This window comes from Lethenteron reissneri, chromosome 71 (assembly GCF_015708825.2).
Source record: "Lethenteron reissneri isolate LAM-NWPU_2019-01 chromosome 71, ASM1570882v1, whole genome shotgun sequence".
NCBI classification, from domain to species: Eukaryota; Metazoa; Chordata; class Hyperoartia; order Petromyzontiformes; family Petromyzontidae; genus Lethenteron; species Lethenteron reissneri.
The window spans coordinates 1,290,754-1,306,215 of record NC_083849.1 but is presented as its reverse complement, the minus strand read 5'-3'; the positions used below and the strand labels follow the sequence as shown (position 1 = coordinate 1,306,215).

Sequence of the window (15,462 nt, the reverse complement as noted above, 5' to 3'; positions counted from 1 at the left end):
TGTGGGTCTCTGTGTGGTGAGTCTGTGGGTCTCGTGTGGTGAGTCTGTGGGTCTCTGTGTGGTGAGTCTGTGGGTCTCTGTGTGGTGAGTCTGTGGGTCTCTGTGTGGTGAGTATGTGGGTCTCGTGTGGTGAGTCTGTGGGTCTCTGTGTGGTGAGTCTGTGGGTCTCTGTGTGGTGAGTCTGTGGGTCTCTGTGTGGTGAGTCTGTGGGTCTCTGTGTGGTGAGTCTGTGGGTCTCTGTGTGGTGAGTCTGTGGGTCTCTGTGTGGTGAGTCTGTGGGTCTCTGTGTGGTGAGTCTGTGGGTCTCTGTGTGGTGAGTCTGTGGGTCTCTGTGTGGTGAGTCTGTGTGTGAGTCTGTGGGTCTCTGTGGTGAGTCTGTGGGTCTCTGTGTGGTGAGTCTGTGGGTCTGTGTGGTGAGTCTGTGGGTCTCTGTGTGGTGAGTCTGTGGGTCTCTGTGTGGTGAGTCTGTGGGTCTCTGTGTGGTGAGTCTGTGGGTCTCTGTGTGGTGAGTCTGTGGGTCTCTGTGTGGTGAGTCTGTGGGTCTCTGTGTGGTGAGTCTGTGGGTCTCTGCTGTTGGTGAGGTCTGGTGGTTCTCTCTGTGTGGTGAGGTCTGTGGGTCCTTGTGTGGTGAGTCTGTGGGTCTCTGTGTGGTGAGTCTGTGGGTCTCTCTGTGTGGTGAGTCTGTGGGTCTCTGTGTGGTGAGTCTGTGGGTCTCTCTGTGTGGTGAGTCTGTGGGTCTCTCTGTGTGGTGAGTCTGTGGGTCTCTCTGTGTGGTGAGTCTGTGGGTCTCCTCTGTTGTGGTCGATTGGTCTCTGTGTGGTGAGTTCTGTGGGTCTCTGGGTGGTGAGTCTTGGGTCTCTCGGTGTGGTGAGTCTGTGGGTCTCTGTGTGGTGAGTCTGTGGGTCTCTCTGTGTGTGAGTCTGTGGGCTCTCTGTGTGGTGAGTCTTGGGTCTCTCTGTTGGTTAGTCTGTGTGGTGATCTGTGGGTCTCTGTGTGGTGAGTCTGTGGGGTCTCTCTGTGTGGTGAGTCTGTGGGTCTCTCTGGTGTGTGAGTCTGTGGGTCTCGCTGTGGTGGTTGAGTCTGTGGGTCTCTGTGTGGTGAGTCTGTGGGTCCTCTCTGTGTGGTGAGTCTGTGGGTCTCTGTGTGGTGAGTCTGTGGGTCTCTCTGTGTGGTGAGTCGTGTGGGTCTCTCTGGTGTGGTGAGTCTGTGGGTTCTCTGTGTGGTGAGTCTGTGGGTCTCCTGGTGTGTGGGAGTCTGTGGGTCTCCTGTGTGGTGAGTCTGTGGGTCTCTGTGTGGTGAGTCTGTGGGTCTCTGTGTGGTGAGTCTGTGGGTCTCTGTGTGGTGAGTCTGTGGGTCTCTGTGTGGTGAGTCTGTGGGTCTCTGTGTGGTGAGTCTGTGGGTCTCTGTGTGGTGAGTCTGTGGGTCTCTGTGTGGTGAGTCTGTGGGTCTCTGTGTGGTGAGTCTGTGGGTCTCTGTGTGGTGAGTCTGTGGGTCTCTGTGTGTGGTGAGTCTGTGGGTCTCTGTGTGGTGAGTCTGTGGGTCTCTGTGTGGTGAGTCTGTGGGTCTCTGTGTGGTGAGTCTGTGGGTCTCTGTGTGGTGAGTCTGTGGGTCTCTGTGTGGTGAGTCTGGGGTCTCTGTGTGGTGAGTCTGTGGGTCTCTGTGTGGTGAGTCTGTGGGTCTCTGTGTGGTGAGTCTGTGGGTCTCTGTGTGGTGAGTCTGTGGGTCTCTGTGGTGAGTCTGTGGGTCTCGTGTGGTGAGTCTGTGGGTCTCTGTGTGGTGAGTCTGTGGGTCTCTGTGTGGTGAGTCTGTGGGTCTCTCTGTGTGGTGAGTCTGTGGGTCTCTGTGTGGTGAGTCTGTGGGTCTCTGTGTGGTGAGTCTGTGGTCTCTGTGTGGTGAGTCTGTGGGTCTCTGTGTGGTGAGTCCTGTGGGTCTCTGTGTGGTGATCTGTGGGGTCCTTGTTGCTGATCGGTGGGTCTCTGTGTGGTGAGTCTGTGGGTCTCTGTGTGGTGAGTCTGTGGGTCTCTGTGTGGTGAGTCTGTGGGTCTCTGTGTGGTGAGTCTGTGGTCTCTGTGTGGTGAGTCTGTGGGTCTCTGTGTGGTGAGTCTGTGGGTCATCTGTGGGTGAGTCTGTGGGTCTCTGTGTGGTGAGTCTTGTGGGTCTCTGTGTGGTGAGTCTGTGGGTCTCTGTGTGGTGAGTCTGTGGGTCTCTGTGTGGTGAGTCTGTGGGTCTCTGTGTGGTGAGTCTGTGGGTCTCTGTGTGGTGAGTCTGGGGGTGCATTGGAATTCCGCGTCCTCATCTGTCTCCCTCTCTCTCTGTCTGTCTCTCTGTCTCTCTCTGTCTGTCTCTCTCTCCATCTCTCTGTCTCTCTGTCTGTCTCTCTCTCTCTGTCTCTCTGTCTCTCTGTCTGTCTCTCTCCATGTCTATGTCTCTCTCTCTGTGTCTGTCTCTGTCTCTCTCATCCATCTCTCTGTCTCTCTCCATGTCTCTGTCTCTCTCCATGTGTCTGTCTCTCTCCATGTCTCTGTCTCTCTGTCTCTCTCTCCATGTCTATGTCTCTCTCCATGTGTCTGTCTCTCTCCATGTGTCTATCTCTCCATCTCTCTGTCTCTCTCCATGTCTCTGTCTCTCTCCATGTCTCTGTCTCTCTCCATGTGTCTGTCTCTCTCCATGTGTCTATCTCTCCATCTCTCTGTCTCTCTCCATGTCTCTGTCTCTCTGTCTATCTCTCCATCTCTCTGTCTCTCTCCATGTCTCTGTCTCTCTCCATGTCTCTGTCTCTCTCCATGTGTCTGTCTCTCTCCATGTGTCTCTCTCTCTGTCTCTCTCTCCATGTCTATGTCTCTCTCCATGTGTCTGTCTCTCTCCATGTGTCTATCTCTCCATCTCTCTGTCTCTCTCCATGTCTCTGTCTCTCTCCATGTGTCTGTCTCTCTCCATGTGTCTATCTCTCCATCTCTCTGTCTCTCTCCATGTCTCTGTCTCTCTCCATGTCTCTGTCTCTCTCCATGTGTCTGTCTCTCTCCATGTCTCTGTCTCTCTGTCTCTCTCTCCATGTCCTATGTCTCTCTCCATGTGTCTGTCTCTCTCCATGTGTCTATCTCTCCATCTCTCTGTCTCTCTCCATGTCTCTGTCTCTCTCCATGTCTCTGTCTCTCTCCATGTGTCCTGTCTCTCTCCATGTGTCTATCTCTCCATCTCTCTGTCTCTCTCCATGTCTCTGTCTCTCTGTCTATCTCTCCATCTCTCTGTCTCTCTCCATGTCTCTGTCTCTCTCCATGTCTCTGTCTCTCTCCATGTGTCTGTCTCTCTCCATGTGTCTCTCTCTCTGTCTCTCTCTCCATGTCTATGTCTCTCTCCATGTGTCTGTCTCTCTCCATGTGTCTATCTCTCCATCTCTCTGTCTCTCTCCATGTCTCTGTCTCTCTCCATGTGTCTGTCTCTCTCCATGTGTCTATCTCTCCATCTCTCTGTCTCTCTCCATGTCTCTGTCTCTCTCCATGTCTCTGTCTCTCTCCATGTGTCTGTCTCTCTCCATGTGTCTATCTCTCCATCTCTCTGTCTCTCTCCATGTCTCTGTCTCTCTGTCTATCTCTCCATCTCTCTGTCTCTCTCCATGTCTCTGTCTCTCTCCATGTCTCTGTCTCTCTCCATGTGTCTGTCTCTCTGTCTCTCTCTCCATGTCTATGTCTCTCTCCATGTGTCTGTCTCTCTCCATGTCTCTGTCTCTCTCCATGTCTCTGTCTCTCTCCATGTGTCTATCTCTCCATCTCTCTGTCTCTCTCCATGTCTCTGTCTCTCTCCATGTGTCTGTCTCTCTCCATGTCTCTGTCTCTCTCCATGTGTCTGTCTCTCTCCATGTGTCTATCTCTCCATCTCTCTGTCTCTCTCCATGTCTCTGTCTCTCTCCATGTCTCTGTCTCTCTCCATGTCTCTGTCTCTCTCCATGTCTCTGTCTCTCTCCATGTCTCTGTCTCTCTCCATGTGTCTGTCTCTCTCCATGTGTCTCTCTCTCTGTCTCTCTCTCCATCTCTCTGTCTCTCTGTCTCTCTCTGTCTCTCTGTCTCTCTCTGTCTCTCTCCATGTCTCTGTCTCTCTCCATGTGTCTGTCTCTCTCCATGTGTCTATCTCTCTGTCTCTCTCTCCATGTCTATGTCTCTCTCTCTGTGTCTCTGTCTCTCTCTGTCTCTCTCTCCATCTCTAAGTCTCTCTCCATGTGTCTGTCTCTCTCCATGTGTCTATCTCTCCATCTCTCTGTCTCTCTCCATGTCTCTGTCTCTCTCCATGTCTCTGTCTCTCTCCATGTGTCTATCTCTCTGTCTCTCTCTCCATGTCTATGTCTCTCTCTCTGTGTCTCTGTCTCTCTCTGTCTCTCTCTCCATCTCTCTGTCTCTCTCCATGTCTCTGTCTCTCTGTCTCTCTCTCCATGTCTATGTCTCTCTCCATGTGTCTGTCTCTCTCCATGTGTCTATCTCTCCATCTCTCTGTCTCTCTCCATGTCTCTGTCTCTCTCCATGTGTCTATCTCTCTGTCTCTCTCTCCATGTCTATGTCTCTCTCCATGTGTCTGTCTCTCTCCATGTGTCTATCTCTCCATCTCTCTGTCTCTCTCCATGTCTCTGTCTCTCTGTCTATCTCTCCATCTCTCTGTCTCTCTCCATGTCTCTGTCTCTCTCCATGTCTCTGTCTCTCTCCATGTGTCTGTCTCTCTCCATGTGTCTATCTCTCTGTCTCTCTCTCCATGTCTATGTCTCTCTCCATGTGTCTGTCTCTCTCCATGTGTCTATCTCTCCATCTCTCTGTCTCTCTCCATGTCTCTGTCTCTCTCCATGTCTCTGTCTCTCTGTCTATCTCTCCATCTCTCTGTCTCTCTCCATGTCTCTGTCTCTCTCCATGTCTCTGTCTCTCTCCATGTGTCTGTCTCTCTCCATGTGTCTATCTCTCTGTCTCTCTCTCCATGTCTATGTCTCTCTCCATGTGTCTGTCTCTCTCCATGTGTCTATCTCTCCATCTCTCTGTCTCTCTCCATGTCTCTGTCTCTCTCCATGTCTCTGTCTCTCTCTGTCTCTCTCTCCATCTCTCTGTCTCTGTCTCTCTCTGTCTCTCTCCATGTCTCTGTCTCTCTCCATGTGTCTGTCTCTCTCCATGTGTCTATCTCTCTGTCTCTCTCTCCATGTCTATGTCTCTCTCTCTGTCTCTGTCTCTCTCTGTCTCTCTCTCCATCTCTCTGTCTCTCTGTCTCTCTCTGTCTCTCTCCATGTCTCTGTCTGTCTCTCTCCGCCTGCCCTCCGCGCTGGCGGCACGCGCCAGCTCCGCCCAGCGGTACCTCGTGCGCCTGGGCAAGCACGAGCTGGGGCGCAGCGAGCCGGGGGAGGTGAACTCCGCCGTGTCCACCACGCACGTCCACCCCTCCTGGGACGATAACCCCATGAAGGGGTGAGCATCACCCCCATAACCCCCCCTCCCCCCGCACCTCCTCCTCTCCCCTGGAACCGAACTTGTTCGTAAGTAGAGGAGTCCCTGTAGGGAGGCAAGGGAGGGATCGTCCGTGTAGGGGACCGGCTGATTGATGTGGCAGCGTTGATGGGATGCAGTTGCGTGAATAATGCTGTCTGTGTGTGTGTCTGTATGTATGTATGTGTGTCTGTCTGTGTGTATTTGTGTGTGTGTCTGTCTGTCTGTCTGTGTGTGTGTCTGTGTGTGTGTGTGTCTGTCTGTGTGTGTGTGTGTCTGTGTGTGTGTGTCTGTGTGTGTGTCTGTGTGTGTGTCTGTGTGTGTGGTTGTGGTTTCGTAGGTTCGACATCGCGCTGCTGGAGCTGCGCGTGGCGGTGCCTCTGGGCGCCTCCATCGGCCTCGTGCCGCTGCCGGGGCCCGGGGGGGCCGCGCTGGGGCCCGGGGCCACGTGCGTGGCCACCGGCTGGGGCAGAGTCCAAGGTGGGTGGGGGTCACGGCAGAGACACGCGGAGACTCACAGGGACACGCGGAGACACGCAGAGACACACAAAGACACGCGGAGACACGCAGGGACACGCAGAGACACGCGGAGACTCACAGGGACACGCGGAGACACGCAGAGACTCGCAGGGACACGCGGAGACACGCAGAGACTCGCAGGGACACGCGGAGACACGCAGAGACACACAAAGACACGCGGAGACACGCAGGGACACGCGGAGACACGCAGGGACACGCAGAGACACGCGGAGACACGCAGGGACACGCAGAGACACAGAGACACACAAAGACACGCGGAGACACGCAGGGACACGCAGAGACACGCGGAGACTCACAGGGACACGCGGAGACACGCAGAGACTCACAGGGACACGCGGAGACACGCAGAGACACACAAAGACACGCGGAGACACGCAGGGACACGCAGAGACACGCGGAGACTCACAGGGACACGCGGAGACACGCGGAGACTCACAGGGACACGCGGAGACACGCAGAGACTCGCAGGGACACGCGGAGACACGCAGAGACACACAAAGACACGCGGAGACACGCAGGGACACGCGGAGACACGCAGGGACACGCAGAGACACGCGGAGACACGCAGGGACACGCAGAGACACAGAGACACACAAAGACACGCGGAGACACGCAGGGACACGCAGGGACACGCGGAGACACGCAGGGACACGCAGAGACACACAGAGACACGCAGAGAGATACACAGAGACACGTAAAGACACACAGAGACACGCAGAGACACGCAGAGACACACAGAGACCTGTAGACACACAGAGACCCACAGAGACACTCACAGAGACCCACAGAGACACACAGAGACAGCGAGACAGAGACCCACAGAGACACGACAGAGACACACAGAGAAGCACAGAGAAAGTTGTGTTGTAGAAAAGGGTCGTTGCTTGAAACGTCTTCTAAAAGAGCTCCCATTGAGTTCACGCGGTGTAATTGAGGACCGCGTTGATGCTGTTGTTGTTGATGTTGTTGATGCTGATGCTGCTGTTGTTGTTGTTGATGTTGTTGATGTTGTTGTTGTTGATGTTGTTGATGCTGATGCTGCTGTTGTTGTTGTTGTTGATGTTGTTGATGTTGTTGTTGTTGATGTTGTTGATGCTGATGCTGCTGTTGTTGTTGTTGCTGATGTTGTTGTTGTTGTTTTTGACGCTGCTGTTGTTGTTGTTGCTGCTGATGTTGTTGTTGTTGATGTTGTTGCTGTTGTTGCTGTTGTTGTTGTTGTTGCTGTTGTTGCTGCTGTTGTTGTTGATGTTGTTGTTGCTGCTGCTGTTGTTGTTGTTGATGTTGTTGTTGTTGCTGATGCTGTTGTTGTTGTTGTTGCTGTTGTTGTTGATGTTGTTGTTGATGTTGTTGTTGTTGATGTTGTTGTTGTTGCAGCGGACGGGCCCCTGTCGCCGCAGCTGCGCGAGGCGGAGCTGCCCATTGTGACGTCAGCGACGTGCGCGCAGGTCACGTGGTGGGGCGCGCTCGCCACGGAACGCGTCATCTGCGCGGGCGACTCGCGCTCCGTGTGCAACGTGCGTCACGCAGAGACACGGAGACACAGAGACACACACAGAGACACACAGAGACACACACAGAGACACAGAGACACACACAGAGACACACACAGAGACATAGAGAGACACACACAGAGACACACAGAGACACACACAGAGACACACACAGAGACATAGAGAGACACACACAGAGACACACACGGAGACACACACAGAGACACACAGAGACACACACAGAGACACACACAGAGACACACAGAGACACACACAGAGACACACAGAGACACACACACAGACACACACAGAGACACACACAGAGACACACAGACACACACAGAGACACACACAGAGACACAGAGACACGGAGACACACAGAGAGACACACACAGAGACACAGAGACACACACAGAGACACACACAGAGACACACAGACACACACAGAGACACACACAGAGACACAGAGACACGGAGACACACAGAGAGACACACACAGAGACACAGAGACACACAGAGACACACACAGAGACACAGAGACACACACAGAGACACACAGAGGCATCCACAGAGATCGGCCTCACCCACACACACCCACACACACACCCACCCACACACACTCCCACACCCACACACTAACCCACACACACTAACCCACACACTCACCCACACACACCCACACACACCCACCCACCCGCACACACACACTAAACCATACACTCACCCACCCACTCACCCACCCACCCACTCACCCACCCACACACTTACCCACCCACACACCCACTCGCACACCCACTCACCCACACACTCACTGACCCACCCACTCACCCACCCACTTACACACCCACCCACACACTTACCCACCCACTCACCCACCCACTCACCCACACACACACTCACTCACCCACTCACACACCCACTCACCCACCCACACACTTACCCACCCACTCACTCACCCACACACACACTCACCCACCTACCCATTCACCCACACACCCAAACACCCACCCACTCACTTACCCATCCACACACTCACCCACACACTCACCCACACACTCACCCACACACACACACTCACCCACTCACCCACACACACACACTCACCCACACACACACTCACCCACACACACACACTCACTCACTCACCCACCCACACACTTACCCACCCACACACTAACCCACCCACCCACTCACCCACCCACTCACCCACACACTCACCCACACACTTACCCACCCACTCACTCACCCACCCACTCACTCACCCACCCACTCACTCACTCACCCACTCACTCACCCACACACACACTCACCTACCCATTCACCCACACACCCACACACCCACACACCCACCCACTCACCCACCCACTCACACACCCACACACTCACCCACCCACTCACCCACCCACCTACTCACCCACCCACACACCTAACCACTCACACACCCACTCACCCACACACCCACACCCACCCCACCGATAACCCCACGCCCCCTCGTCACCCTGCCATGCTAACCACCCACCCCCACCCCGTGCCCTCCCCCCCTCCCCCACAGGGAGATTCGGGGGGGCCCTTGAGCTGCCGCGTGGGGGGGGCCGGCAGCGCGTGGCAGCTTCACGGCGTCACGAGCTTCGTGTCGGCCGCGGGCTGCGCGGCGCCACGCAAGCCGGCCGTGTTCACGCGCGTGTCGGCTCACGTGGAATGGGTCGCTGACGTCACCGGGGTAACACCCCCCCCCACCCTCCACACCCAGCCCCCCACCCAGCCCCCCCCGCCCCTCCACACCCCGCCCCCCCCCAGCCCCCACCCTCCACACCCAGCCCCCCCCCCCACCAGCTAAATAGATGGTCAGCTGGTTAGTCAGATAGATAGATAGTGCACTAGATGGTGAGTCAGATAGATAGTGCACTGGATGGTGAGTCAAAGAGATAGATAGTCCACTAGATAGTGAGTCAGATAGATAGTGCACGAGATGGTGAGTCAGATAGATAGATAGTGCACAAGATGGTGAGTCAGATAGATAGTCCACTATATGGTGAGTCAGATAGATAGATAGTGCACTAGATGGTGAGTCAGATAGATAGTCCACTAGATGGTGAGTCAGATAGATAGTGCACTGGATGGTTAGTCAGATAGATAGATAGTGCACTAGATGGTGAGTCAGATAGATAGATAGATAGTGCACGAGATGGTTAGTCAGATAGATAGTGCACGAGATGGTGAGTCAGATAGATAGATAGTGCACGAGATGGTGAGTCAGATAGATAGATAGATAGTGCACAAGATGGTGAGTCAGATAGATAGATAGATAGTGCACTAGATGGTTAGTCAGATAGATAGATAGTGCACTAGATGGTGAGTCAGATAGATAGATAGTGCACTAGATGGTGAGTCAGATCGATAGATAGTGCAAGAGATGGTTAGTTAGTCAGATAGATAGATAGTGCACTGGATGGTGAGTCAGATAGATAGTGCACGAGATGGTGAGTCAGATAGATAGATAGTGCACAAGATGGTGAGTCAGATAGATAGATAGATAGTGCACAAGATGGTGAGTCAGATAGATAGATAGTGCACTGGATGGTGAGTCAGATAGATAGATAGTTCACTAGATGGTGAGTCAGATAGATAGTGCACAAGATGGTGAGTCAGATAGATAGATAGTGCACTAGATGGTGAGTCAGATAGATAGATAGTGCACTAGATGGTTAGTCAGATAGATAGATAGTGCACTAGATGGTGGGTCAGATAGATAGATAGTGCACTAGATGGTTAGTCAGATAGATAGATAGTGCACGAGATGGTGAGTCAGATAGATAGATAGTGCACTGGATGGTGAGTCAGATAGATAGATAGATAGTGCACGAGATAGTTAGTCAGATAGATAGATAGTGCACTAGATGGTGAGTCAGAGAGATAGATAGTGCACTAGTTGGTGAGTCAGATAGATAGATAGTGCACTAGATGGTTAGTCAGATAGATAGATAGTGCACTGGATGGCTAGTCAGATAGATAGATAGTGCACTAGATGGTTAGTCAGATAGATAGATAGTGCGCTAGATGGTTAGTCAGATAGATAGTGCACAAGATGGTGAGTCAGATAGAGAGTCGGATAGTCAGTAGGAAAGATAGCCAGGTAGATGGATCGCTATCGAGGTAAAGCGCTAGTAAGATAGTAAGTCAGCAAGATAATCAGCTCATCCGCTCGCTAGTCAGTCAGATGGATAGCCAGGTAGATGGATCACTATCGAGGTAGAGCGCTAGTAAGATAGTAAGTCAGCAAGATAATCAGCTCATCAGCTCGCTAGTCAGTTAGTCATAGATCGGTATGAACGATGTCGACGATGACGCTAACCTCCCTCTCTATTCACAGCTCGCGTCGTCAGCCACCAATCGCCCGGCCGCCTCTCCCCCCCTTCTGCTGCTGCTCGCGCTGGCTCCTGTGCTAAGTTGGCCACGTGGTGGGTCCATGACCGGGCGAACGACCTCCTGAGAGGTTCGCGGTGGGTCGCGTGGGAACCCCAAAGGACCTGGCAGGAGGATGAAGAGGATGAAGGGCCCGGAGTGGTTCCACCATGGTTCGGAGTGACTTCACCATGGTTCGGAGTGACTTCACCATGGTTCGGAGTGACTTCACCATGGTTCGGAGTGGTTCCACCATGGTTCGGAGTGACTTCACCATGGTTCGGAGTGACTTCACCATGGTTCGGAGTGACTTCACCATGGCTCGGAGTGGTTCCACCATGGTTCGGAATGGTTCCACCATGGTTCGGAGTGACTTCACCATGGTTCGGAGTGGTTCCACCATGGTTCGGAGTGACTTCACCATGGTTCGGAGTGGTTCCACCATGGTTCGGAGTGGTTCCACCATGGTTCGGAGTGGTTTCGGAGTGGTTCCACCATGGTTCGGAGTGGTTCCACCATGGTTCGGAGTGGTTCCACCATGGTTCGGAGTGGTTCCACCATGGTTCGGAGTGGTTCCACCATGGTTCGGAGTGGTTCCACCATGGTTCGGAGTGGTTCCACCATGGTTCGGAGTGGTTCCACCATGGTTCGAGTGGTTCCACCATGGTTCGGAGTGGTTCCACCATGGTTCGGAGTGGTTCCACCATGGTTCGGAGTGGTTCCACCATGGTTCGGAGTGGTTCCACCATGGTTCGGAGTGGTTCCACCATGGTTCGGAGTGACTTCACCATGGTTCGGAGTGGTTCGGAGTGGTTCCACCATGGTTCGGAGTGGTTCCACCATGGTTCGGAGTGGTTCCACCATGGTTCGGAGTGGTTCCACCATGGTTCGGAGTGGTTCCACCATGGTTCGGAGTGGTTCCACCATGGTTCGGAGTAGTTCCACCATGGTTCGGTGTGGTTCCACCATGGTTCGGAGTAGTTCCACCATGGTTCGGAGTGGTTCCACCATGGTTCGGAGAGGTTCCACCATGGTTCGGAGTGGTTCCACCATGGTTCGGAGTGGTTCCACCATGGTTCGGAGTGGTTCCACCATGGTTCGGAGTGGTTCCACCATGGTTCGGAGTGGTTCCACCATGGTTCGGAGTGGTTCCACCATGGTTCGGTGTGGTTCCACCATGGTTCGGAGTGGTTCCACCATGGTTCGGAGTGGTTCCACCATGGTTCGGAGTGGTTCCACCATGGTTCGGAGTGGTTTCCACCATGGTTCGGAGTGGTTCCACCATGGTTCGGAGTGGTTCCACCATGGTTCGGAGTGGTTCCACCATGGTTCGGAGTGGTTCCACCATGGTTCGGAGTGGTTCCACCATGGTTCGGAGTAGTTCCACCATGGTTCGGTGTGGTTCCACCTGGTTGGGTTCCACCATGGTTCGGAGTGGTTCCACCATGGTTCGGAGTGGTTCCACCATGGTTCGGAGTGGTTCCACCATGGTTCGGAGTGGTTCCACCATGGTTCGGAGTGGTTCCACCATGGTTCGGAGTGGTTCCACCATGGTTCGGAGTGGTTCCACCATGGTTCGGAGTGTTCCACCATGGTTCGGTGTGGTTCCACCATGGTTCGGAGTGGTTCCACCATGGTTCGGAGTGGTTCCACCATGGTTCGGAGTGGTTCCACCATGGTTCGGAGTGGTTCCACCATGGTTCGGAGTGGTTCCACCATGGTTCGGAGTGACTTCACCATGGTTCGGAGTGGTTCCACCATGGTTCGGAGTGGTTCCACCATGGTTCGGAGTGACTTCACCATGGTTCGGAGTGGTTCCACCATGGTTCGGAGTGGTTCCACCATGGTTCGGAGTGACTTCACCATGGTTCGGAGTGGTTCCACCATTGTTCGGAGTGGTTCCACCATGGTTCGGAGTGGTTCCACCATGGTTCGGAGTGGTTCCACCATGGTTCGGTGTGGTTCCACCATGGTTCGGAGTGGTTTCCACCATGGTTCGGAGTGGTTCCACCATGGTTCGGAGTGGTTCCACCATGGTTCGGAGTGGTCTCACCATGGTTGGAGTGGTTCCACCATGGTTCGGAGTGGTTCCACCATGGTTCGGAGTGGTTCCACCATGGTTCGGAGTGGTTCCACCATGGTTCGGAGTGGTTCCACCATGGTTCGGAGTGACTTCCACCATGGTTCGGAGTGGTTCCACCATGGTTCGGAGTGGTTCCACCATGGTTCGGAGTGGTTCCACCATGGTTCGGAGTGGTTCCACCTATGGGTTGGAGTGGTTTCCCACCAGGTTCGGAGTGGTTCCCCTGGTTAGTGTTCCACCATGGTTCGGAGTGGTTCCACCATGTTCGGAGTAGGTTCCACCATGGTTCGGATGTGGTTCCACCATGGTTCGGAGTGGTTCCACCATGGTTCGGAGTGGTTCCACCATGGTTCGGAGTGGTTCCACCATGGTTCGGAGTGGTTCCACCATGGTTCGAAGTGGTTCCACCATGGTTCGGAGTGACTTCACCATGGTTCGGAGTGACTTCACCATGGTTCGGAGTGGTTCCACCATGGTTCGGAGTGGTTCCACCATGGTTCGGAGTGGTTCCACCATGGTTCGGAGTGACTTCACCATGGTTCGAGTGACTTCACCATGGTTCGGAGTGGTTCCACCATGGTTCGGAGTGACTTCACCATGGTTCGGAGTGGTTCCACCATGGTTCGGAGTGACGTCACCATGGTTCGGAGTGGTTCCACCATGGTTCGGAGTGACTTCACCATGGTTCGGAGTGGTTCCACCATGGTTCGGAGTGGTTCCACCATGGTTCGGAGAGGTTCCACCATGGTTTGGAGTGGTTCCACCATGGTTCGGAGTGGTTCACCATGGTTCGGAGTGGTTCCACCATGGTTCGGAGAGGTTCCACCATGGTTCGGAGTGGTTCCACCATGGTTCGGAGTGGTTCCACCATGGTTCGGAGTGGTTCCACCATGGTTCGGAGTGGTTCCACCATGGTTCGGAGTGGTTCCACCATGGTCGGAGTGGTTTCCACCTGGTCGGAGTGGTTCCACCATGGTCGGAGTGGTTCCACCATGGTTCGGATTGGTTCCACCATGGTTCGGAGTGGTTCACCATGGTTCGGAGTGGACTTCACCATGGTTCGGAGTGACTTCACCATGGTTCGGAGTGGTTCCACCATGGTTCGGAGTGACTTCACCATGGTTCGGAGTGGTTCACCCATGGTTCGGAGTGACTTCTTCACCATGGTTTCCGGAGTGGTTCCACCATGGTTCGGAGTGGTTCCACCATGGTTCGGAGTGGTTCCACCATGGTTCGGAGGGTTCCACCCATGGTTCGGAGTGTTCCACCATTGGTTCGGGTGGTTCCACCATGGTTCGGAGTGCGTTCACATGGTTCGGAGTGGTTCAACCATGGTTCGGAGTGGTTCCACCATGGTTCGGAGTGGTTCCACCATGGTTCGGAGTGACTTCCACCTGGTTCGGAGTGGTTCCACCATGGTTCGGAGTGGTTCCACCATGGTTCGGAGTGGTTCCACCATGGTTCGGAGTGACTTCACCATGGTTCGAGTGACTTCACCATGGTTCGGAGTGGTTCCACCATGGTTCGGAGTGACTTCACCATGGTTCGGAGTGGTTCCACCATGGTTCGGAGTGACGTCACCATGGTTCGGAGTGGTTCCACCATGGTTCGGAGTGACTTCACCATGGTTCGGAGTGGTTCCACCATGGTTCGGAGTGGTTCCACCATGGTTCGGAGAGGTTCCACCATGGTTTGGAGTGGTTCCACCATGGTTCGGAGTGGTTCCACCATGGTTCGGAGTGGTTCCACCATGGTTCGGAGAGGTTCCACCATGGTTCGGAGTGGTTCCACCACGGTTCGGAGTGGTTCCACCATGGTTCGGAGAGGTTCCACCATGGTTCGGAGTGGTTCCACCATGACACAGAGTGGTTCCACCATGGTTCGGAGTGACTTCATCATGGTTCGGAGTGACTTCACCATGGCACAGAGTGGTTTCACCATGGCACAGAGTGGCACGGCTCTGTTGTCTGGCTCGGCTCGGCAAACAGCCAGTGGAAAAAGAAAAAAAACCCGCACCCGTGCCATGTCAGGGGAATTATTGACAACGAGTGATAGACAGAGAGAGGGGGTGGGAGGGGGGGGAGGTTTGGAGCGGGCGAATGTTTGAAACACATTCCTGCACATTAATGTTTTCCCCATTCTCTGGCTGAGTTAATGAGTTAATTAGTCACCGGTGACAACTCAGGCACCGGGGCTCACGTGACCCGCGCGTTTGCCGAAGAGAATGTTGAGTACGAAGAGAATTTACACTATGAGACATCTCCTTTACCAGTGGCGAAATATAGTAATAGGTTTTTACCCTTTCAACTGGTACAAAAACTGATACCTTTATACAAGGCATCATGTTTGCAATAACCACAACACAAGCAGTCAAAATGCAAACAAAAAGAAACTCTGATTATGATGATAATGATATGCACCGTCCTTGAAGTTGATTGGTCCACGCCCGAGACAGCTTTTCTTAGAGCCTAGTCTCCATTGGTGTTGGACCAGATGA

At 53.8% G+C, this 15,462-nt stretch overlaps 1 protein-coding gene across 1 annotated transcript; it reads left to right on the top strand.

Moving 5' to 3' along the window:
• The first annotated feature begins 5,152 nt into the window (after window positions 1–5,152).
• LOC133361130 (elastase-1-like) lies at window positions 5,153–11,351 on the top strand. Its single transcript, XM_061579997.1, has 5 exons — window positions 5,153–5,432; window positions 5,791–5,930; window positions 7,365–7,504; window positions 9,033–9,200; window positions 10,851–11,351. Exons 1-5 carry the CDS (start codon window positions 5,170–5,172, stop codon window positions 10,968–10,970), a joined length of 831 nt encoding a protein of 276 aa, XP_061435981.1. The 5' UTR covers window positions 5,153–5,169; the 3' UTR covers window positions 10,971–11,351.
• The last annotated feature ends 4,111 nt before the right edge of the window (window positions 11,352–15,462 follow it).